Here is a 24,443-nt window from a genome sequence, read left to right as displayed (position 1 = left end):
GTTTTATGCAAAGGGTGCAGTATAATACAGGGAAGCATTTCAGGCTATCTCAGAGTCCAGCTCTGCACACCAGATGGGAAATCAAGGCATTCTCCACTGGATCTCCTGGGACTCTGCTGAAATCAGGACTCCAGAGTTTACTTCTGGAAGAACTTAGTGATCCAGTTCTTCAAAGTTTTGACAATCCTTGAAAGAAACTGCTTCCATCATAATGTGCTATATTTAACACAAACTTTTTGTTCCCTCTGAAGTGATTTTGTGTGACATTATGATGAGGATCAAACAAAATCAGCAGATAAACCAATATGCGCTTTAAAATCAAAGGCCTTGATTGTTTTCCTAAGACATTCAGACAAAGACTGATTTGCACAAAACAATGGCTTATGCTGCTGTGCACAATCTGTACTGAGAAACAAATAGCATTATTAGTAAGAAAAGCTTGCCCAGGGAATATCTATAGGCTAGGAAGTGCACGCGACTTTTGAAAGATACAAGCATTTAACAAAGCGAGGACTGGACATGAAACAATTAGTGATAATACAGAAAAATGGTGAAGAAAGTATATTTTTTTAAAAAGAATAATAATAATCTGATGTTTATAACAGCAGCAGGTGGGCTCTTATGGATCTGTGTTTTGCTTCTCCTGCTCAAGAAGAAAGAAGAAAAGAGAACTCAAGAAAATATACAAGACAGCGTAAAGCACACAACTCAGTAATTTTCAAGAATTGAAAACTAGTATAAGAGAAATATCAATATAACATTATTGTCAAACTTAGCATTTTTTTCATGGTTCTTTACAGTTTGAAATTAATTACCACTTTGTTCCCAAACAAGGCATTATAGGAAGCAGTACATAATCTTTGGCGATATGCTTAATTATCTGGCAGAAATGTGCATGTAGTTAAAAGTCTAGTACTAGGACACTGCAGTAGCCTAGGTTTGTCTTGGTGTGTCTCCTCTATTTATTAAGTAAACAAATTAGGAATCACTCACCCAGCCTACTGTACTGTGAATGAGAACACAAACTAATTATGACATAGAATGTATATAGATATAACTATATATAGATATATATACATTTAAAAATTACAGTTATGCAAAGTGGATTGACCAAGCTAGGAACAAAATTAAATAGAATGAATTCTGGACAAATAATTTTTTTCTAATTGCTATTGCATAAAATCTCTGTCATAATTCTGACATTAAAAGATTCATTCCATGTCACAACAGACTCACTAATTCACTCTCCTACATGAAAATCAAGTCAGATAAGGCCCCAAATCAGTTATTCAAAAGACCATAGAAAAAAATCTATTTCAAGCTCATTCTAAAGGGAGCTGTATTCTGCAAAAATGCTTTCTGTCACCTTTGAAAAAACGTAACATACTTATTTTGAAATGGAGGTAATTGGAATATAAAGTAATTCTACAAGAAAATATAGAGTTATAAGATATACTGAATATATTATATTGTGTATTTGCAAGGTAAAATCTGTCAATAGGTACTTAATAACTGCCAACTTGATGGCACTTTGTATTGTATTCATGACACCCTCTATAAGAGACAATAATTTTCAAATGTCCATGATCTGTGAGCAAAGTTCCCACTGAATTTGTGAAAAAAGAATAAGCTTAATACCAATACAGAAATTATGCTCCCACATGGCATTTTACAAGTAAAATTATTTGGGGTGTCATTTTCATTCAAAATTTCCCCAGGTAGTCTGTCACAGTTAAATGAGCAGTTTCTTTTTTATGTACATTTGGAAAAGTTTCTAAAATGTGCTGGCATGAACTCACACTTTAGAAACCCTTAATTTACTATGCCTTTAAGTACTAAAATAAAAACTTATGTGTAAAAATTACATAAATTTCTGCACCATATTTTGTACTTTGAAAGGTATTATCTGGCAGAATGCAGAGCACACTCACATCTCAGAAAAGAGGAGGAAAACTTTGCTCTAAGTTATAATTATCACATCATATATTATTTTACTCTTTTGTTCCTCTACTACCCATGAGGCAACATTGGGAGTGCCACTACAGACCATGTCCAGGTGGTCCAGTCTTACTCAGCACCACCTTCTATTCCAGAGCCAGGGAACCCTAGTAACCTGTCTCCTTTAAAAGTCTTAGAGCAGCTGTCACTTTTATTACAGAAATGATTGCAGTAAGGCAAAATTAGCTTCAGAGAGGTATTTTGTTCATGCCTGAAGATAGTCCTTTTCATATTTAATCTGATTCATCTGTAGGCAGTTCAAATTCCATAGTGAAATGTTTTGGTGCAAAACCAGAAACAACAAGTGTTTTTCAGCCCTTTTCTATTTTTATAATAAATGTTTAATATACAAACTAACCACCTTCCTCAAAATTATGGTTTCAATGAAATAAAAGTTAAATGCTTCACTGAAACTTAATATTGAATATCCAAAATTGAGTTTCATGCACCTTTTATGATGACCATTTGCTATCAGTATTCTTGCACTACCTTTCAAAACCTCTCAAACCATATAAAGCAACCATTGTGCTTTCATAGATGGTAAAATAATAATGATAAGAAGAAAAAGATCATAATTCTACTACAGCCTTGATTCAATAAAAATAATTTTGTACTAATATGTGACTTAGCAGGCAACTCCAACTGTGAAGTGTGTAATTAATACAAAAACCCCACAGGAGTGAAATTTACACAACTTCTCATGATCTGCAGCGATTTGCCCTCTTCACTGATTTGTCTCTTGTACACAATTCTCACTGGGTTATGTGCCAAATGCGTTGCATCTTTCAGCATAAAGGCTGGCATCTCCCACTGTGATACAGCAGCCTTTACAGAGAATTGCTTAAGTTCTCACACAATAAATGCTGTTATTTCTGTGGTAGAACAACTTGAAAACCTGCTGTCGCCTTTTGGGACGCATGACTTCATATCTAAGAAATGCTCCCTTGCTTTGATTTATTTTGACCACTAACCACTAGACTCACTACAAATTGACCTGTTCCCTGTCTTACTCCAGGATGTTTATAAGAAACGCAATTATAACAAGCAGTTTTAACTAAGTCCTCTGGTTCGAATTCCTTAAACCTGGCTGCCCTATTTAAATTGTTACTGTATTTCCTTCAAGCAGCAAGCAGTTATTTACCTACCTACTCACCATTTCGCTGAATCAAGGCTGGAACTACTTGTGACTTGTGCACAAGCAAAATAGAATATTTAATGAACTGCAAAGGAATTAACTTAAGTGCTTTACAGTTGTCCCAAATAAAAGTAGAAGAAAATCCATGAGGAATTAAGCACTTATAAACTGGACCTTCAGATTCGTTTTCATCATTTCCTTTGTGACTTGTCTAAAACTAGGCCATGGAAAAAAATAGTGATTTGCAAATATCTACATGAAATTAGAGTCATCACAGGACTTTTACTTCAGTTCAGGGCTCTTTTGGGGAATAAGAGTGTGTCATTAACCATGTTATGATATGCAGTGAATTTTAGAGGGAAAGTGCTGCCTCTGTAGTTCGTGACTAGTTTGTAATCCTTTTTTCCCATTACAGTTGTGGTGAACCGTATGCACTGTCAACTGTAAAATGGGAATATGCAGCAAAAACACGGTACCCCTCCAAGAAGGCATGGAATGATGTGAACCTTATGCATTTTACAGTCTCTGCATGGTGTATATAACTTCACTTGGCAGATTTATGATCGACATTAAGGCAAAGTCGATCAGCTACATCCAGACCCTATGTCACAGACAAGTTCTTTCACTTCAAGGACTTCTGTGACTTTAGGGAAGGAAAAATCATTGCAATTAATTTCTCTCCAAGAATGAAAATATATGCACCACGAACCTCTTCTGGCTGAGATGGCTGAGACCAAAAATGCACAAAGTTGAAATGAGTGAGTAACCAACCTTGGCGAAATATCGCATCCTTGCTGCATAAAGGCACCCAGGGAAAACCAGAGACTATTAAATATCCCAAATTCATTAGTTGATTCATTAGTTTGCGTTTCTCTTCCATCTTCAAATTCCTCAGTGTGCCACTCGTATGGGCTAAATCTGCTGACCAGGAATAAAACTACACTGACCCCAATGTAGGCAAAAACAATGCACATCCAGATTTCATATGCTAACGGATCAAGAAATGAAAACACTCCTGGCTTGGACTTCTGAGGCTTCTTGATCATTATTGATATCCCCAGGCTCATAAAGGGCTTTGAGAAGTCAATCACCTCTTCTCTCACCAATGTTATAGTTAATGGAGCGATTGCAATATCGGCTTTCTGTAAAGGAAGAAAAAAAGCAAATAATAGCTAATGCAATGAACGGAGCGAAAAATGGTTCAGTTTCTATGGCATTTCACAAATAGAAAATAGGACAGCAGAGACATTTGTTTCACTGAGAACATCCTGTGGAGAATTTCAGAAATTTTTGGTTGAACTTGTACTGAAATACATAGAGCCATATGGTTGGTGCATTCCAAGCTTTTGTTTTCACATACACCATTTTAACAGCATATGCCATTTAAAAGTTTAGCAAAGTACTTTGCTTTTCACCTGGTGAGAAGGATGAAATATGCATCCACATTCCCCCAACTTTATTTGTATCTGAAATTTAATTTAATGTTTTATTTTCAATTTTTTTCATGCCATTAAAAGTTATTAATTACTGAAAAATTAAGTAGGCAACTTTCCTACACTCTATAGAGAAAATGAAACCAAATCCCACTCCTTCCATTAGTCATCTTTAATAGCTTTATTATAGAAAATTTTCTTACCCCATAAACAAGTTCTCCAACCATCCCATTCCAGATTTTCGTGTCTGCATCCCTTGCCCCATACTTGCCATCCCCAACAATTGTGAGCTTATATTTGAATCCACAGTGCTTAGCAATTTCTGTAGCTAAGTCCACACAATAGCCCTCATATCGATCATTTCCTTCAAGCATTTCGTGATTTTTCTTCATCATGACATATGGGGACTCCTGCACAGAAAGAACTTGCCTTAGCTACTTGACAGAGACAGGTGCATCTCTTGTACACTTCACAGATTGGTATGTTCCCTTTTACACGTGGAAAAAGAGAGCCAATACCATCTGAATCATACATGCCATGTGTAAGTTAGTTGTTAATTATGAATGGCACATGTCTTTAACACATTTAAAAGCTGCATTCTCCAGAACCACACACAAATGGCAGTACTTACAGGCACAGTGATTCCCAGAAGTATGTTAATAATGACCATGAATGTTAACAGGAGTTACGCATTCAGAGAAGAAAGAGTAAATTCCGAAATCAGTTTCTTTCTCTCATACAGTTTGGATGGAAGAAGGCAAATTATTTAGTTGTTTTTGTTGCTGTCTTATACAAGAAAATTATTTTCTATTTCACAACCACATCTCTTTCTGAGGAAACACTTGAGGCTCTCAAGGCTATATTTTTATTAAATTGTGATACAAACAATAGGTAAAATATCTATAACTATGCACTGAAGTTCTAGCATCAGCAAAATTGGTGATGAGTCATAAATTGGATTAATGTATTTCCTCTTTGTTTAGTTGCTACAGGACTGTTCTTGCATCCAGAGAAATTCCTATGCTAACCTATGGGTTGTTCAAACTGATAAACAAGCTATGTAATTTACAGAAAAATGCTCTTTTATAATAATATATAATTTAATTTTCTAAACAACCAGAATATAATATTTAATGTTTAATTTTACATTTTACCAATCCATAGCAGCTACAATCCTGAAGCATAAGAACCAGTCTCTTTGCTGTTTGTCAAAATCTATTCTCTAAAATCTATTCTCTAAATTGTCTGCCTCTCAGAAAGTTCCTCTCCTTTGAAACCAGGTATTAATTTCCATTTTCAGTTTTAAAAACCATAACTCTCTAGGCTGCTCAATCAAAGACCATTCATCCTCTACAAATCAAAACCGCGTGCTGAATCCCATACATTTCCCTAATTTCTAGATTTTATTATGTTTCACAATAGGTAACAGCTCACAAGCTCAAATAATAAAAAGACAGTACATTTAAACTAACAGAATGTCGAGAAACAAATCATTGTTGGACAGACTGTCTTCTGACAAAATAGGAGGTTAATTACCAAAATAGTGGTGACAATAATAGTCTTATTCTCTAGTCCTGAAGATTCATTTCCAAGAGGGCCATCAAGAGGATTCACAACCATTTTGTCCACTTCACTCCAATATCCAATCTAAAGAGAGTGTATAGGATGCACAGACACTAGTAAATATGAACTTTTCTGGAAAAGGTAAAGCATGTTATTACTGTGCCCTTGATTTGTGCTCACAGACAACTATTTCAGCTATGGATTCTTTACCACTGTAAGAATTTCTATTTATGTAGTGAAAGGCTACAACAAACACCAAAAAGATTGAACTAATGACATTTGTTTACATTACTTTTCTAGAACAGGTACATCATTCTTATTCACATATTAACAGGTTTTAGTATAAACATCATACATTGTAAAATTTAAATACTCCAGATTAGCAAAACATGAGAAACTGTTTTTCCCTGAGAGATTTGAAATTGGAGCAGAAACACAAACACATTTATAAAAACATTACTAAAAGCTGTATCCAGCTTTTGTCATTCAGAAGCATCTTTTTCCAAATGCTGGCTCATATTTAGCAATTCAGATCAGAAAGAAAAAAGTTTCATCCACAAAACTGAAAGAACAACACTCTTACATAGTACTTACCAGAAATAATAATTCATATTTGTTAGAAAGGAATATTACATTTGTTTACTTCATTCTGCAAGACCACTGTAGAATACACCTATGAATAATTATTATCACAACTTGTGCTTTAATTAATGTTTCAGTACCTACCTTAACCCATTGCTTTAAAGACACTATAAGACAATTCAAATTACCTTCCGAGGACCAGTACTTTTGAGCTCCATGACGTTTATTGTAAAATTGATTCTCTTTCCATTCTGATCAAACTTGATGTTTCCTGTTAGCCCTTCCACCTGAACCTATAACAGATGAAGATGCAAGTGGTAGAAGAATTAAGCTTGTTTCTTTTCAGAAGATGGGTTTTTTATTTCCTCAAATGATTATTGAAATTTCAAAAACAATAATGTAGGAGACAATTTCATATGCAATATATTATCTTAGCCAGGTGCCTGAGGACTTCACATCCACATTATTCCCAGCAAGATTCAGACAGCTTAGGAGACTAGAAGATATTTTCAAGCATTTCTCACATGCATTCATCCCAACACCCACTCCAGGGAAGCTACCTGTTTCAACGCCCTTTCTATTTCTACACCATGACCCCAGGGCACAGCTGGATTTGCAAGACAATCTCCAGCATTTCCTCTTCTGGAGATCTCAATCCTCTGTTTACGCAAATTCCGGAAAGCTTCTGTCATCACTTGAACAGCATCATAGGTCAGAGCAGAGGTATACTGAAAAGAAGTGAAAATATTTAATTAAAAACCGTCTTCAGCTTCAGTATACCTTCCAATCCACTTGGTGATCCATTAAACACTAGAAAGGATAGTAAGATATGCTTGAAATCAATCAATTTTTTCCTTAGTTACCCTCTGAGGGGTATCTGTGAAAATTCATCTGGGGTTCATCAGAATGGTAAGGGACAGTGCCAATAGACCTGAGCTAAAGATTTACAGATGTTTTCAGTGTGAGTTACATTTTTTCTCACTTACAGCTGTGTAATAGTCCTGTGTGCAGATATGGCTGGAAGTCCGTGCAGGTGAAAATGGAAAAAAAGAAATAATTTTCAGTGTTTAACCTGAGCTAGTCTGTAAAGATAAGAAGTTGTTCCTCTGATTACACGCTTCATGGAGAAGCATTTATTCACAGATCTTGAGATTTCATCTCCTCCCAGACATATAAACACAAACCCAAAGAGCATGTATTTGTCTATAGATGCATTTAACTTTTTCCCATTAAATATAAAATCTCAGGGGTAGCTACTTTCATGTGTGCAATACCTTGTCTACACCGCAGTTTTGAGGCAGAGATGCCTGGAAGAAGTGATGTCCCTCAAACAGCAATATAGGTGAGGAAGAGCCCCTAAACTGACATAATATAAGGAGCTTTACAACTTCTGAGACATCAGAGAGGAATCCTGTCATCACATGCATCAGTAACTGGGGCTAAATGGTCAAAAGCATTTATCTTCAGTGACTGGAAAATTTTACATCTCAAATAACTAACTGAACTGAAACCACATGTGCACATACACTGAGGACTTTGTTGGATGGCTTTTTTGAGTCTGGAACACCACAGTTATGCCAAATATAAAGAGCCATTTTTGGAAATATCGGCCAGAATACAACCACTTAGAGGCATATGAATGAATGGAATGATCCCTGTGAAAGCTATTAGATGCTGAAAATATATAAATTGTAAAGTGGAGAGAAATGATGTATTAGCTCTTTGCTTCAATGGCTCAGACTTTAATGAGAATTTTAATTAGTTGGCTCAAGTCATGCAGAAGGCTCTTGTAATTGTAACGAAAGCAAGCTCCCGAATTGAGATTAACTTTTGTGTGCAACTGTCAGACCTTAGAAAAGGAAAAAAAAAAGGAAAGTAGAACTCTTTTTTAAAGATCAGTGCGCTCAGTGATCGGTGTCAATCTTCTCAATAAAGTTTTCTCAGTGACTTGTACAGAAATATTTAAAGGGATCAGAACAGCAGAAGAATGATGTGAAAGACTGGCTGGAGTCACTACGACTTCCTCCTACTGGAGCACCAGTGCTTAAATGGTGTGCATGAATTTGGAGATGAGGAGATAAGGAGAAAAAGGGACCCTGCCCAGCAGTACTTTAAACATTGCTCTTTGCAGTACAGAAACATACTGTGCCACACTAGTGTTCTGAGAAACTTTGGACACAGCATTGTCATCAAACATCAAAACATACTTTGGGTAGCAGAGAAAATAAGAGTTTGGAACTGAGATGGTGTAATGCTATCTAATTCAGTTATTCTATGATTGATTGGATCATTGAGATGTATTTAATGTATTATCTCAAGAATATTATTTCTATAGTATTTAATTACTGACCTGAATATTCATAGCTCAATTATACATGAGGATTATGCAGAGCTTTGCCTATCAATCAGTATCTGTGTGTGCATGCATGTCATCACATATATAATTTAGATTAAGACAGCTTTAATCTAAGGATCTCAAAATACTTTAAAAGCACTGTTGGAGATGCCAGGAAAGCAAGCAGGCCACGAATCATTCCTTGCTGCTTTACTGTGCATACATTTCAGCTCCTAATAACCTTCATGGGGCTCATTAACACTATCTACAGCTTCATAAATTGATGTAAAGTTGACAAACTAAACCAAAGTGAACTCATTACCATAAACAAGAAATGACAGACCAATAACCTGCTCATGCAGAGGTGTGTGTGTGTCTGCATAATAAATAAAATGGTTGGAAGTTGAAGGATGCATTAGCCCTGCCTTGATTCATTTTGTTTTCCTGGAGATTCATCCACATTCTGATCTTCATTATTAAAATAAATAGCAGCACTATTTGGAATTTTATTCTGTGGAAGTGGGATGGGGTCTTACACCTTACAATTTTATGGCAGTGTAAATCTCCCAATATAATTTCTGTTCCTTTCAACTTTATATTATAAGATCAGCAACTTTACTACAAAATGAAATAGGTACTATACTAGAGTTCTTACAGAATCAAATTAAATTAATTAAAACATGGCAAAAATACGCAAAAGAAAAAATCCTGCATCTCACAATTTTAGAACTAGGATAATAAACTGATAAGATAAATTGCCTAAAGATTTTATGCCGTTTGCTATGAAACATAGATTGCATGAAATGTCAAATGAAAATAACTTTCCCTAAGTAGATGCCTTAATTGCCAAGCAGGGAAAACACAATATCCATGTAATTTTCTTCAACTGAAATTTCTAACTGAACTTTCTACCTTCAACTTAAATGCTCTATAGACTGTAGTAAAATATGTAAGCTGCACTTGCAAAGATGAATTTGAAAAGTAAAGACAAAACAAAGTTATCCCAGACTAAGCAGAAGTTATTGCATGTGCTGTCCAAGAAAAACTGGCAAGATGTTGCCTTTTGTAAATTCAGATGTTTGCCAGTAACTCAGGAGATACTGGAAACCCTTAGCTAAAAGAGCCAGGATTCTATTTTGTACATATCAGTAACTGAATCTTCTGAAGCTGAAATGGCAGAACACTACCCCAGGATATAACAATATTCTGGTATATGTATATTACAAAGTTGTAAGATATTATAAGAAAGGCAAGTTAGACCTGCATTTCACTCAATGCCTGTCCACGTGCTCATGACTGAGAGATATGATCAGACATTTAAAATAATTAAGACCATATAATTAAGCAGTGGAAAAGAAATAAAATTGTGAAGACATAAATGTAAAAAAAAAAAAAAAGAAGAAAAAAGGAAAAGAATTTGACTTCTTGTGATTTAGAATCTTTTCCTCTTGATTTGGATATCTGCAATGTCTAAATCTATCCTTGAGAGATTAGAGACAGATTATCTTGAGTTTGGGATTTTTTTTTTTTCAAGAGTCAGAGAAGAGAAAAAGCATTCTAAGGTGTGATTCATTTGATCAGTTTAACACCTTCTCTGAAGATGAAATTAATTGTGCTTTATATTTCACTCATTTGATCTCCAGTGACTCCTGAGATGGGGGAGGAATGCAGGGCGATCACCTTGGGTGCAGATGCTTACACTGTAGACTCACCAGTAACAAGCTAAAACCACTCACACAGACTGTGAACTAGCCATGCATCCCTAATCCAGCACAACAGAGAGAAAGACAAAGTAATGGGAGAATTTTGGCAGGACTCTTCCAGCTGCATCAAAGAATGCAGTGCTGCTGTACAAGACACTAGGGAGAGCTCAGGCAGAATGGCAGATCCAGCTGCAGCAGCACTCACAAAGGCAGAAATCAGTCTGCAACAGGCACAGATGGAGGCTCCTCACCATGTATGGGGGTGATGTTGGAACAGCAGGAGACGGGGCACTGCATCACTAACAGAGGATAAGAGAAAGGAGGCCTAAAATCTGATACAAATATATTCCCTTGGAGAGCAGTAAAATTCTGAGAGAGGAAATGTAGGAAATGTTCTTGGTTGCAAGAGCAGAAGGGTTGAATCAATGAGTCTAAACACACTTTCACCACTGTCATGTTTAAACAATTTCTATATCAGCAAATATACAAAATAAACTCTAAACTATAATAAAATCTCTGATCTCAATTTTCTGCATTTTTCCCTCAACAAAGTACTTCTCTACTAGAATGCTAGTATATACAACAAAAGCAGAAAGACTGATATAAACATTACTACATCTTTATAAATTACACATAAAACATAGGTACATACATATGCAGACACACAAGCAAAAAAGAAATGAGGCCCAAAGTTACTTGTTAAGAACTGTGAAGGAACTGGGCAACTGTCTCCTGCACTTCCAGTGTAGTCAAACTGATGCAACATTAAAGACTTCTTAAAGGTCTTTAATGTAACTGGGAGCTATTTTAAAACAGACAGTATTATACACACTTTGGAAAATACCTGAAGGTGGTCTGACAGATAAGAGAGCTAACCGAAAATTACCTAGCTGATTGGAAATAGCTCTTTCCTTCTGGAGCTCCTGGCACCTTTCATAGCATCCTGACAGGACATGGAATTGCAAAGAGCTATTTCCAATAGAAACAAGAGACATTGTCAAATCTTGTGCACAAAAGTGTAATTGGAAGTGAAGATGGCCTTTGACTGTGCCCATAATCAGGCTTTTTTCTCACCTGTTTTGTGCAGGCTTTAGCATGAATGGGGGTGTGTACACAGCAGCATGCTGAGCTGGCTGCCAGTCAAACTGCAAATGGGCCTTGAGCACCTGAGCATCTTCATTACCTATGCCCATATTTCAAATACTGCAATGTGAGATAGAGGTCAGGGAGCCCAGAGGAGACAGTGCAGGGCTCTTCCTCTTTGTTAGGATGATGCTCTTGTGAAAATAGGCAAGAAACTGACTTGCTTCCAGCTGAGAATAACTGCATACATACACAAGATATTTGGAAATAATAATTGCAAATTTTTTAATAACAACCCTGGTCCTGACTAAAAGAGGAAGAGAGATTAATAAAACGTAAAATTACCTGATCGTTTAAAAAATTATTTAGATTGATCTCAGAAAAGATGAGGTTAGAGACCAAGACCTATTTATCTTAATGAATATACTATCCTTATTACATTTTGTTTCCCAAAGTTGTGCAGTCACATCAACTTTGATAACAGCTTTTGTTCAAACACAACTGCAGCGCTCAGTGTGCACAGAAAACCTAAACAAGCAGGCATTTTTGCTTTGAAGTACCATACTGCACGAGATGCAAGGAACACCTTAAGCAACTGTCACTTTAGAAAAACTTGTGTTCAGCTCCAAAACTGCTATCCAGAAAATCTGCTGACTATTGACATGCTTTGTGTTTTAATTATCTCTTTGCTTGGTTTAGAAAGGCTGCTTTCTAAGCACACCCAGAACAGATAGCCCAGTAACAGGCACTTGTCAAACCCCAAATTCCTGGAAGTCTAACTTTTATTTCAAAGACATGCTCACAGCACATCCAGCAGAGACTGACAAGACTGGGGCACTGGAATTATCCTAATGCTCCCATTGTAGGATATTTATAGGAGAAAGTGACCTTCTTTCACTCTGTTAAAAACTGAATATAGCAAAGATCACAAGATTTATAAAGCCCAAAGTGCTTGGCCTTTCTACCTATTTTATCTTCTTCTTTAATAGGAATGAGATTCCTGAACTGTAATTCCTCCCCCATGATTGCTTCCAGTACAGAACAATCTTCTCACTAGAGTCATCAGAGGTGCTAGTTCAGCAGGAGAAGAAGAGTGCAGGTACCTACCTTTTCTTTATCTTACATTGAGAATACAGGTTTTAAAGCACTTTGGTCTTCCATTATAGTAAATGGAAACCATTTACTTGGATTTGAAATAAAGAAGTTTTACAGAAATAACAAAAAAAAACATTATTTGGAATTGAACCCACAGCATTTCACTTATAAAAGATGCTGCTACATTCTAATCATGCCAGTGCCTAAGGAAAATATACATAGTAGCAAAATTAGTAAGACTCTAGAATGATTTGTGCAATCTTACTTCTAACTTAGAATAAACATGCAAACCAGCAATGCCGCTAATGATAAAATCACCTTGAATTCACTGTAAAACACAAAAAACATACAACTTTTTAATTTTCACCAGATAAATACATAAAATCTTTTTCTTCAAGGCTAAGTCAGAACAAAGTATGTGACTCTCAACAGTATTAAAAATCAGCAGGATCCAGCAGCAAAAACTGAAGCCTTTGGTCACAGTAGTGAAAACAGAAAAACAGAAAACAGACCAAGCAGGAATGAGAACAGAATGTACAAATAGAAAGGGAAAAGAATTCTCTGAAAAAGATAAACTCCAAGAAAAGGATTTAAAAGAATTAATGTGAATGTTTGAAGTGTTGAAGTATGTGTAGAGTTCTTTGACTTTTTATTGTGAGTATGGGTTTTGGCATTTTTTGGTGTTTGCTGTTTTGTTGGTTTTTTTGTTTGTTTGGTTTGGTTTTTGGGTTTTTTTTTTTTTTTCCAAGAGGAAAGAGGGAGAAAAAAATCCAATCAGCGGTCTCATCCTATACACTGTGGTGTTCTAAGAATTTTCAAAATATGCCATTTAAAACTAATAGTAATAGTTCCAGCCTTAAATGTAAAACAATAGGAAAAAAGAAGAAACACAAAAACCCCTAAAACAATTCCTAAACCGCAATTCCCCATGTTCATTATCACTCCTCATCTACCCTAATCAGCAACAAGATACCTGCTGTATCAAGATAAAAAGCTTCCTCCTGTTTGCTCCAATCTAATTTCCAAGCAGAATACTAATAGAATTGAATACACCATTCTCACCAGATTCCTGATTTCACCAAGACATAGTTATTGTCAAATAATAATAAACACTTCATTTTTACTTTTCTGCCACCCCATGCCAGGTAATACGGGCAGCTACCAACATTAATTGGTCCTTAATACCAGACTTGCCCCAGAAAAAATCCTGCATGTCTCCCCTCCTTATTCAAGTATCCCCAGTGCTTCTCCTCCTCCCTTATTCCCCTGACCCGAGAAACTTGAAGTCACAGATGCCTCTCCAGCTCTGAGCTGCACCACTTTTCTGTGTCTTTCACTCACATTTCAACAGCCTCTTTTCACTTTGCTGACCCCTTTTTTGCATGACATCATTCCTCCTCCTCCCCCTATTTTCATCTTTGTCCATGAGTCCCTCTGCTCCTCTTATCCCCAGTTCTCCATCAAGCTTTACTGTCCTAAATGACATTGATCTTTGTGAGGCCAGGGTTATGTCTGACCTTGAGGAACACTTGAATCATGAAGGAATAGTAGTTTTTCCTGTTTATATCCACCATATCCAGATGAATTGCTGGCTGAGAAAAGGCAATACAGAGTTCCTGGAAAAATAGGCAGGTGGAATCCACTGCACTTTGTCGGCTGAAGATCCTTAACAATTTATAATTACTAAGAATAAGGGGATTCAAGTTCAAAGAAACACAGCTTCATAGAGACATCAGACCTTGGCTCTGTGGTTTTCTGAAATCTGCTTTAGCACAGTTTAGCCACTTTCACTTTCAGGATCGAAGGATCTGGGTCAATTGGCCTTTTGCATGTCTGAGACAAATCTACAGATATTGCCTCAAACCACCCATTGCTTTCAGTGACTAAATGTTCCATTCTTTAATTGACTTTTCTTCAAAGAAAAACAACAACAACAACCCAACCCAAACCAGCTATGCTGGAATGAGTGATTACTTACACAAAACAGCCTTAAGCTATTAAAAAGAAGCATGAAGTTGAACACTGGAATTTTTTATGCTCACATTTTTTGTATTTATTTTTTCAAATAGAGAAGACTGAACAGTGGGATTTGAAAGCCCAGTGAAACTAACTGCCAGATGAGTATCTTTTTTATGCCCAGAAAACCAAAATGCAAGGACTGAAAACAGGCAGAACAATCTCAAAAATCTACAGTTTTATCAAGAAACTTATAAAATCCAAAAATACTCCAGATCAGTTCTTTGTTCAACCTTGTAATAAATACTAAAAATTACCTATTAGAAAAATCGTATTTATAAATCGTTATGATCCACATGAATTAAGGTATATCCAATCCTATTTTTCTATTAAAACTGTAGCAGGTGGAACAGAATATCCCCTATAACTCTTATTAAAATTCATTGCATTATAAAACCATTTTCCAACACGCTGCAATCATAAGAGGCAAGGCCCAAAATGAAGATAATGTCTAATTCATCAACTGTACACTTTTGCTTTGTCATCTATATCTACACAAACTGCCGTCTGAATCTTCAGTGTGCATAATTGTTTTCTGTGTTTTCTTCTTTGTTCACATTGTTTTCTTCTTTGCTCCTTATTATAAGTGTGTCATCTAAACGTTAATTATTTCTGCAAGGTAAATGTGTGCTATGCATGTTTGTATTTTTTCTTCTGCATGTTACCTGTATTGAATCCTTCTGCTAAATTAGCACCAGTATAGTTAAACCAGCATCTGTCAGTTACAAGCATCATTACTCCTGACTTATAGTTTCATAATAATTGCCTAAAGACTATATGACTTGACTATAAAGAAAAACCCGAAAATGTGAAATTACTGAAGACAAAATCAGGAGTAAAAACAATCTAGTGTTTTTGGTATCTTAGCTATGCATTTGTTGGATGGGAAAAGAGATTATGAAGCCAGAAATACAACCATGAAAAGAGAAAATCTGAAACATTATGTGCCAGCTTGAAACAGTTTCACCCATCCAAAATAGCTGCATGAGTACCAGGGTTGTTATCACCTTCTGACACAATGGGATTCTCTACGAGTCTGAGCTTAATTAGGTCTTCAACCAGGCAGCCCCAAATTTTTTTCTGCATGCTGCACATAGTTTCTGTATATATCATATGCAAGCTGTCTCAGGCACTTCAAGCCTCAGGTTGCTCTTACAAAAGTTTATCCCAGAGTAGGATGGCTTGTAGAATAGACTGTCTCAGTTGGACAGACCTACAATGATTATCTAGTCCAACTGCCTGAACAATTCAGGGCTGACCAATTCTAAAGTGGGTTTTAGCAGAATTGTCCCAATGCCTCTCAAACAGACAGGCTTGGGATGTTGACCAGCACTCATGGAGGACTGTTCCTGTGTTTGACTATCCTAAAAATGAAAGAAATGTAAATAAATGCTTCCACAGGTCCAGTCTGAACCTGCTCTGGGGCAGCTCTGAACCATTCCCACACATCCCCTTGTCACAGGATACCAAGGAGTTGATCTCAGCACCATCCTCTCCACTCTCCCTCCTTAGAAAGCTGTAGAGAGCAATGGGGTCACTCCTCAGCCTCCTCCTCTCCAAAGGAGACAAGCTCAGAGATCTTTGCTGTCCCTCACAGGACATACCTACTTGAAGCCTAGTGCTTAGGTGGGGGTTTGGCTCTGGCTGGACACTAGGTGACACCAAAGCGGTTCTGTCACTCCCTTCCTCAGAGGGACTGGGAAGAGAAAATAAAATGAAAGGCTCACGGGTTGGAATAATGGCAGGGAGGGATCACTCAGCAACGACCATAACAGGAAGAACAGACTCAGCTCAGAAAAAATTTAATTACCAATCAAACCAAAGCGAGATAATGAGAAAATAAAAAACAAATCACCAAACATCTCAACTCACTTCTCCCTTCTCCCTGGGCTCAACTTCACTCACAAATTCTTTATACTCTGTTCCCACAGTGGCACAGGGGGCTGTGGAAGGGGGTTGCAGTCTGTTCAGCACCCATCTCTACCATTACTTCCTCCTCACACTCTTCCCCTGCTGCGAAATTTCTTCTCTGGCACCTGGTCCACCCCCTGTCCTTCCTTCTGCACTGTCTGCAGGGCTGTTTCTCTCATATTGTCACTCCTCCCTCTGGCTGCTGTTGTGCAGCAGCTTTGTCCTCTTCTTGAATGCGTTATCAGAGGCACCACCACCTTCCCTGATGAGCTCAGCCTTGGGGAGCCAGAGGGTCAGTCTTGGAGCCAGCTGGTATTGGCTTCACTGGATGTGGGGGAAGCTTCCAGAAGCTTCTCACAAAAGCCACCCCTGTGGTCCCCTTCTACTAAAACCCAGCCACACAAAGGCAATACAACTTATGTCTCACTAGCCTTCAAGAGATACTGATTGAGCTTCTTTCAGCAAATGGACCAAAGAGACAGAATGGGCTGACCAGATCAGCAAACTGGAGCAGTTGGATGTGAACAGATGTGTTGTCCTTTAGGGTCCTTCCACAAGATAAAGAAGCTTGCCTTGAAGGTAACAGCCTGGAACAGCATTAGGCTCAGAAAGCCATACTGGATCAAAAGAAAATTTCAACTTGTTATTATTCAGGCTTTATAAAATTAAACATGTCTTTCTTTTTGCTACTTGACTAAAAATTAGTGAGGATGCTCAACTCTGTGTTTCAAGATCTACACAGCAGCTCTTCTAGAACTGCATACAGAGACTGGTAACACCCTTGGTTACAACAGAAATGTTTTAAATTTAACCTGAAGTAAACAATGTATTAGCGTTAATTTTGAAAGACATAAAAATATTCTGTAAAAAAGTCTGCAAAGCACTTGTTTTAAGCATCCTGCTTAATCTATAAAACTTGTGCTTTTATCAGTACAGGTACAGTGCAGCAACAAATGAGATCAGTGTCCTTTCTCATCTATGTCCTAAGATAGCATTTTTTTATAATTAATATTTTATAAATTGAAAAGATACATTTTTAAAGTAATTTGATACAGCATCTGTGGAAGAGGCTTTTAGCAATGCTCTTCTTTCTCGAAGAGCATGTTCCTTTGAAATACACATTTTATTGCAAAGGGTGCCTTTCTCTATTTTCAGGACTGTGCTTGGATGCTGTGGTGTGTCTTATCAGCTCAGTCATAGTCCATTGGCTTGCATTTTGTAATGTGAAATGAACGTACACTTACTTTTGGATTAAAAAAGGAAGACAATACAACAGAGTTGCAATGTTTTTGTCTGCAACGACAGAACACTTGCAATTCCAGAGATAATATTACCTGTGAGGGGCATGTAACCACCTCTCATTTCTATACTGACGATGCAGGGCTCTTGTCAGCCTTCCTATCTGCTTCATACAGAATCTGCAGCAAGAGTTTCCTAGATTCCATGGGACTGGGAGCAAAAGTTCAATTATCAACACTGGCAATTTGGACAACTACCTCAAAATCAAAAGGGGAAAAAAGTTATTTGTAAGACCACTTAAGGGACAAGTGGGAGATCAGTGCACTAACCTGCTCAGTAATCTAGATGTTTATACAGAAGCAGAGGGCAACACAGCTAGAATAAAAATATAAAAAGGAATGAAATGCTCACAAAGGACAGGTAAGAAATGCAACTCAGCACGAGTTAATGAAAAAAGCCTGTACTTAAAAGTAACGATGAAGTGGACAGATATGGTATGAGCCCATCTAAATTGGCAGCAGCACAAGAAAGGAATGCAGAAAAAGATTTGGCTGTTAGCATCGATCCCATGAGAAATACATCTCACTAGGTGTCATGGTGGTGAGGAGAGGAAAAAAAAAAGTAAAAGAAACTAATACAAAAGAGCCCCCTGAAATGAGTACTGTCTCTGAGATGCATGAAGCCATTATTTCCATTTCCTCAGCACAGCACTCAGATGTGTTGCAGTAGCCAGTCTGGCATTTCAAAGAGGTACCAAATAGAAAGCTCCAGAGCAAAATAACAAACAGGATCTGAGAGCAGAAAATTCAAAAGAAAAGAGATTATTTGGTTTTGCAGGGAGGAATGAAAGGCAGGAAGGGTTGCAGCCATTTTCAAATACAGGAGGACAATGAAAAAGCAGAAGCCTCTCACAGCCATTAGAAACATATAAAGGAGTAATGGATTAGGTGATATCAAGGCTGATTAAGGTTAGACAAAAGCCAAACCCAAGATCATTTAAGTGCTGAGATAGATGCTTGGAGAAGCTGTGAAATCACTACTCAGAGGAACTGCACAGGTTTATCTGATTCTGCCTTCAGGCAAGGAGGACAGAAGGGTGACTGACTGCTCAAAGACCTTTCCTGCCCTGTTTCCATGATTTCTATAATTCTGCCCTGCCTCTAGCTCCCTCTAAAGTGGGAATGAAATGTGACATACCTCTAACCCTACCTGTAATGGCCAGCAAAAATGACAACTAATATGTGTATAAGGGCAAGAGACAGAAAGCTACACAAAGAAATACAGCAACTGATACAATCAATGTCACCAAACATCGCAATATGCATCCACACTTTCCTACCATCAACACTTCTAGCATTTTAAATTATCTGATAATCTAACATAGATCTCAATTTCTTCAGTGAGTATCAGTGCAGTCCTATATATATCTTGAGCAAACAATATAAAAAGGAAGAGAAGTCAGCCTTTTAAAATAATTTAAAATATGTCTTAAATTAATGAAATTCAAGATATTTTACTTTTCCTATGCATAACAAAATAAATCTCAAAAGCAGAAGATAATGCAAATACTCAGCTTCAACTCTTTCACTTTCTACTAGAATTGAAAGGACTTATCATGGAAGAAATAAAGGGAATTCCTGTGACAGAGTTAGAGACTTCAGTGCTTTAATACAACATTGCCACCATTTCATGTTATCTAACACATGCAATTTCCCCCCCTGTGTAAGTAACACCAGAGACCTTACTACTGTGTGTCACACATTTATTTTTCCATCTTCGATAAAAACTGCATCTTGAAGGTTTCAGTTTGAGTTCTTCACTGCAGTCATGTGCTTTATGTATTTCCCTATTATTATTTCCAGACTATGATTCTGCAACATGAGTGTGTAGGCCGATTTGGGCACTCAAGAATCAGAGAGACAAGAGGATTCTGTTAATTCTCCACAGTCACATCCCTTCCCTATTTCCTAAATGAGAGCAATACAGATTACATACACTCCACAACTGTAATACAAATGTACCTAAAGACCTCACACAGACTCCAGTTTACTTTTCCAAACATCAAGTAAGAAATTCACTACCTCTGTTATAAAGACTTTAAACTACAAAAATAACCACCAGAAAAAAAAAAAAATCACTTGGTCTAAGTTACCACCAAACTTGGCCTCATAAAAAAGGAGTCTATATTTTTTTTTTTTTTAATTAAAATTAAGGTTTTCTATCAGGCCTTTGAAAAAAAAAAGGTTCTTCCTTCCATGCTGAACTTTTTATTAATTTCATTATAAATTAAGAACATGCTTCATATTCAAATTATAGCACAAAAAAAGATATGGCTAGAACATTTGCAACTTATTTTTTTGTCTTTTAGAGCTATTTAATGCCTTGTTCTTATTAAAATCTCTGATTGTATTACTTAAAGCAGAAATAATCTAACATTAAAATTGAATTATTCTTTTTAATATCCTGCAGCCACTAATTGATAGTTAGAGAAAGTGAGAAGGTACTATTATCCCAGTCTCATCCAGAAGTAAAACTGAGGTAAAAAACCTAAACCACTTGCCCAGTGTTACATTGTGTGTCATGCAGGCCTGAAATCAGACCATGATTCTGCATGTCAGGCACAGCATTGAATTTTCTAAGTCTTTGTAGGACTTGGGCATCTGTCTCAAAGGAACTGTCTAACCATTTCTTTTTGTTATTGTGTTACATCAAAAAAGTGCTAAATCTGTGCTCCCCAGAAATGATTAATATTTGTCTTTAAGCATTTCAAAATACAGAGAAAGAGAAACATTTCAAAACAGAGAAAGAGAAAAATCAAAAAAAGTCAGTAGATCTAGTTAATCTATCATGATATCTAAACCAATTACCTAACAAACTGTCAGGCACAGATTTACAGTGACACAAGAAAAAAATAACCTTGAACATTTTTAAGAGTGTAGTATCTTTGCTCAATCAGTCCTATGACAGAGAATGTTAAAAGTACTCCTAAAAAATATAAAATTATGCTGGGACTGTGGCTTTTCAAGGGCTTTCTCTGTCCCTTGCTATTCTACTCCAAACCCTTCACTTCCTGTACTTCTAGTGTAGTTAAAACAAACATAAGACCTACCTTGATTGTACTAGTGTGTGCACCAGGATATTCCTTTTCCTCCAGTGTTGACCAACGTTGTATAAATTTCGACACCACGGGATCATCATAGTCAACTATCTGAAATCCTGAGACATTAGCGCCTCCAAACTGAATTTTCGACAAATCTCCATCCGTAAATCCCTGAGCACAAAAACATTTGTCTGTTATTTTAACAGTTTTGGCAGTTCTCTCAATAGTGTATAAAAAGCAAGAGTTACCATATGACCTCTACTGCAGAACAGTAAGCCAACATTTTCCTCAAACTGGATCCAACTTAAACCCTGGGCTGCCAGGATTAAGTCATCAGCTGCATCAGCCAGCAATGCTTCTTGCTGCCCACTAGACAAACCCTTCTATGGTGAGGAAGGGCTCAGTGGACCTGTCCTTGCCATCCTAAACATCCTGTTAATTTTAACAGGACCAGTTAGGTGAGAAAGGGAACACGAGACATGAGTAACAGGCAAGCAGGTTTTAGGCAGGAATACTTACAGCCACAGCTGTGTCCTCTCTTTTAGGAACTCCAAAGCACGTGGAAGGACTTGCCATCTCCACTGCCTCAACCCTCTGACATAAAGAACTACTTCCCATTCTTAAAAAAAGTTCTTGTGTTCTGTTTTCTGTGATTTAACTTCACCCAAATAACCATACAAAGGCATTTACATGAAATAATGATGTCAGATGCTTCATTATAAATGAATGTTGTGAGTGAATAAAAAAAAGAAGCAGCAAATTCAAACCTCATTATCAGAAGTTGCTACAATTGCTATACGAGATGGTCTTTAGTTACTGCATTTTAATGATCCTCATGTTGTTGCCTGCTAATGCAGACACTTCTACACTGATCATGTAACTTGATATTCATTGTATATTCAAACCTCTTCTCCATCTATCTGCATTTCTTAGTTTTCAAAATAGATCAATTTCTTGAATGACTGATCAGACTGGAGGAGAATATTACTACAGTCCAAAAAGAAGAAAGCAGGTGGATTCAGTGAAGATATGATTCAAATACTAGATAAGTTTTCCTTCTGGCAGAGAAAAACAAGTTTTTAAAATCACTTCCATAAATACTTTATACATTATATTAAACAGCTTTAAAACATAAGATTCAGTAATTTTTAGATCTTATGGACTTACTGTTACAAATTTAAAGCAATGGTTAAAATAGCAACCAGTTAACATCATGAAATCCACTGGGCACATTTTAGAAAATTTCCCTTAAGACTCAAAATACTGTTTATGCAACATTTGCAATGCAAACCACAGATGTCTAACAGATAATTTCTCACATTTTATAAGACTTTTATGCCTGCTTTATGAATATCAGCACCTCAATTTCTTTATCCAAAAATTAGTTATTAAGATATAGGAATGAAACCCCAGTGTTCAGCTTTTAAAGAGGCATTTAAAGCAAAAGATTTCTTCACACCATGGCACCCACATGACTCTTCAGAGCTCTGCCTGCCTGGAGGGGGAAGTGTTTCCATCAAAGGCCAGGAGGAGTCAGGGGTTATGCCTCAAGGGCCAGAGACACACCATGCTCCTTCTGTTTCCTCAGGCTCCTCAAAGCACTATGGAAGACAGAGTCAATTGGGGCCCTGCTGGAATTTATATCAAACACTGTCACAGTTCAAGATAAATGATAAAAAAAATCGTTTGGTGGCACTTGCACTATACAGCCCCCAAAACTCTTTTCTTGACCAGGATAAATGAGATTTGGGCGTGCAGAATTTGCTTTGTCTACAAAAAAGGTCTGGATGAGTTCCTCTAGCTTCAGTAAGAAGGTGTTTATAGACTTTAATATCAATTAAAAGGCCCTTCACCTTTAGACACAATTTAAAAAAAATTCCCTTGACAGAATTTAGTGAGTTTTCTGAGCTTTCCCTGCATGAACACCATTAGCTCTACAGTCTGATCACCTGTGTTCAAGAAAACATGAATTCAGACTGATCACCCAGCCAACCTGAGGGATGAAATGTGGAAATCTGAGACTCACTAGTCTAGTAGAATGAAACGTGAGAACTGTGATTCTTAAGTAGTTTAAAAGTTGTGAGAGAGAAATCATCACCTTGCTGAATGAATGTATCATCCTATGATGCAGAAAGTTATTTCTCTATTTTACATACACTCTTTTTCTAAAGTATGTAGAAAAAGAGAAGTTCTATTGAAGGTGCTGAGCAACCTTTATTCCCATTGATGGGAATATGATAAGAGGTATTTAAAGCCTGAAAAAACTCAGCCAATAAACAAATATAATCTCAACGCAAGCATTAATTTAGCAAGGATAAAAATATTTAGCTTTTTTCTGTTTTCTGAGGTGTATTCAAAACAAAATACCAGCTGGTGTGCTTCCACAAACAGTCAAATGAGCAATACAGGTATTTTAAACACTAAGAATGCTTACCAGATTTGCAATGATATAGTGGTATCCTTTAACATGTTTACCAATTGTGATAACCTGTGAAAAAAGAAGAAATAGCCCATAATGGAGAATGTTCACCTGGTATACAGACAAAGATTGAAAGGTTCAAAATGCAGTGTGATGTAAAAATTTTTTAGCGTTAATGCCATGCAATGCTGAGTTTGTGTGCTGCTTATCCTTTATTTTACCTAATGCACCACTGAGCATACCCTTTGCTGCTAGAAATCAGCCACGCTGAAGTCCAAGTCCCAAGAGGGAGAGTCCCTCCAGACACAGGTGCTGAATGCTGATTGCTGTGGTGTGCATCAGGGCACAACCAGCCAGGAGAGAGCAGGCATCACGTGCCAGAAACACTGTGCCTCAGACGCCCACCGATTCTGCCCACTGACATTCATGAGTTATGAGGAAACCTTGTAAAGTTCAGATTGTTTATTGCCCTTAGTCTTCCTCACCATCTCCCTCAAAGCCAGCTGGAGGTTTCTCAACATCTCTGCTGGCACACCTATAGCATGAATTCTTCTCCCAAACAAACCCAACTAAGGCTCTGTCTGCATGGCGAAGTTTGCATTTTGAAGCTAAGCACTTCTCCAGAGGAAGGATGGGCAAGATAAGAGGAGTCTAGAGGTTTATTCCATCTTTTGAACAATGAACTTAAATTAAGAGAGGATGACTCATTCATTTCCTCTTTTAACATATAGCTAAAATATTCAGACTAGGTATCCTGAAACTTATATCAGGGTACTAGTGAACAACATTCCACATACTTGGTTTCATGAAGTTACAGAAATATAACTGAAA

At 37.0% G+C, this 24,443-nt stretch overlaps 1 protein-coding gene across 3 annotated transcripts in view; it reads right to left on the bottom strand.

Moving 5' to 3' along the window:
- The window catches only part of GRIA2 (glutamate ionotropic receptor AMPA type subunit 2), an 89,106-nt gene that overhangs the window by 15,876 nt on the left and 48,787 nt on the right, over window positions 1–24,443 (bottom strand). For all 3 annotated transcript variants that reach the window (XM_059470488.1, XM_059470487.1, XM_059470486.1), the window contains exons 5-11: window positions 23,628–23,681; window positions 21,203–21,364; window positions 7,272–7,439; window positions 6,900–7,004; window positions 6,103–6,213; window positions 4,770–4,976; window positions 3,905–4,275 (exon numbers count right to left, since the gene is read on the bottom strand). In XM_059470488.1, coding sequence (XP_059326471.1) covers window positions 3,905–4,275; window positions 4,770–4,976; window positions 6,103–6,213; window positions 6,900–7,004; window positions 7,272–7,439; window positions 21,203–21,364; window positions 23,628–23,681 — 1,178 coding nt within the window. The remainder of the gene's footprint in view (window positions 1–3,904; window positions 4,276–4,769; window positions 4,977–6,102; window positions 6,214–6,899; window positions 7,005–7,271; window positions 7,440–21,202; window positions 21,365–23,627; window positions 23,682–24,443) is intronic.

The sequence above is a fragment of the Ammospiza nelsoni genome, chromosome 4 (genome assembly GCF_027579445.1).
Source record: "Ammospiza nelsoni isolate bAmmNel1 chromosome 4, bAmmNel1.pri, whole genome shotgun sequence".
NCBI lineage: Eukaryota > Metazoa > Chordata > Aves > Passeriformes > Passerellidae > Ammospiza > Ammospiza nelsoni.
The sequence above is the reverse complement of the archived record's forward strand: the minus strand, read 5'-3'. Positions and strand labels throughout refer to the sequence as shown.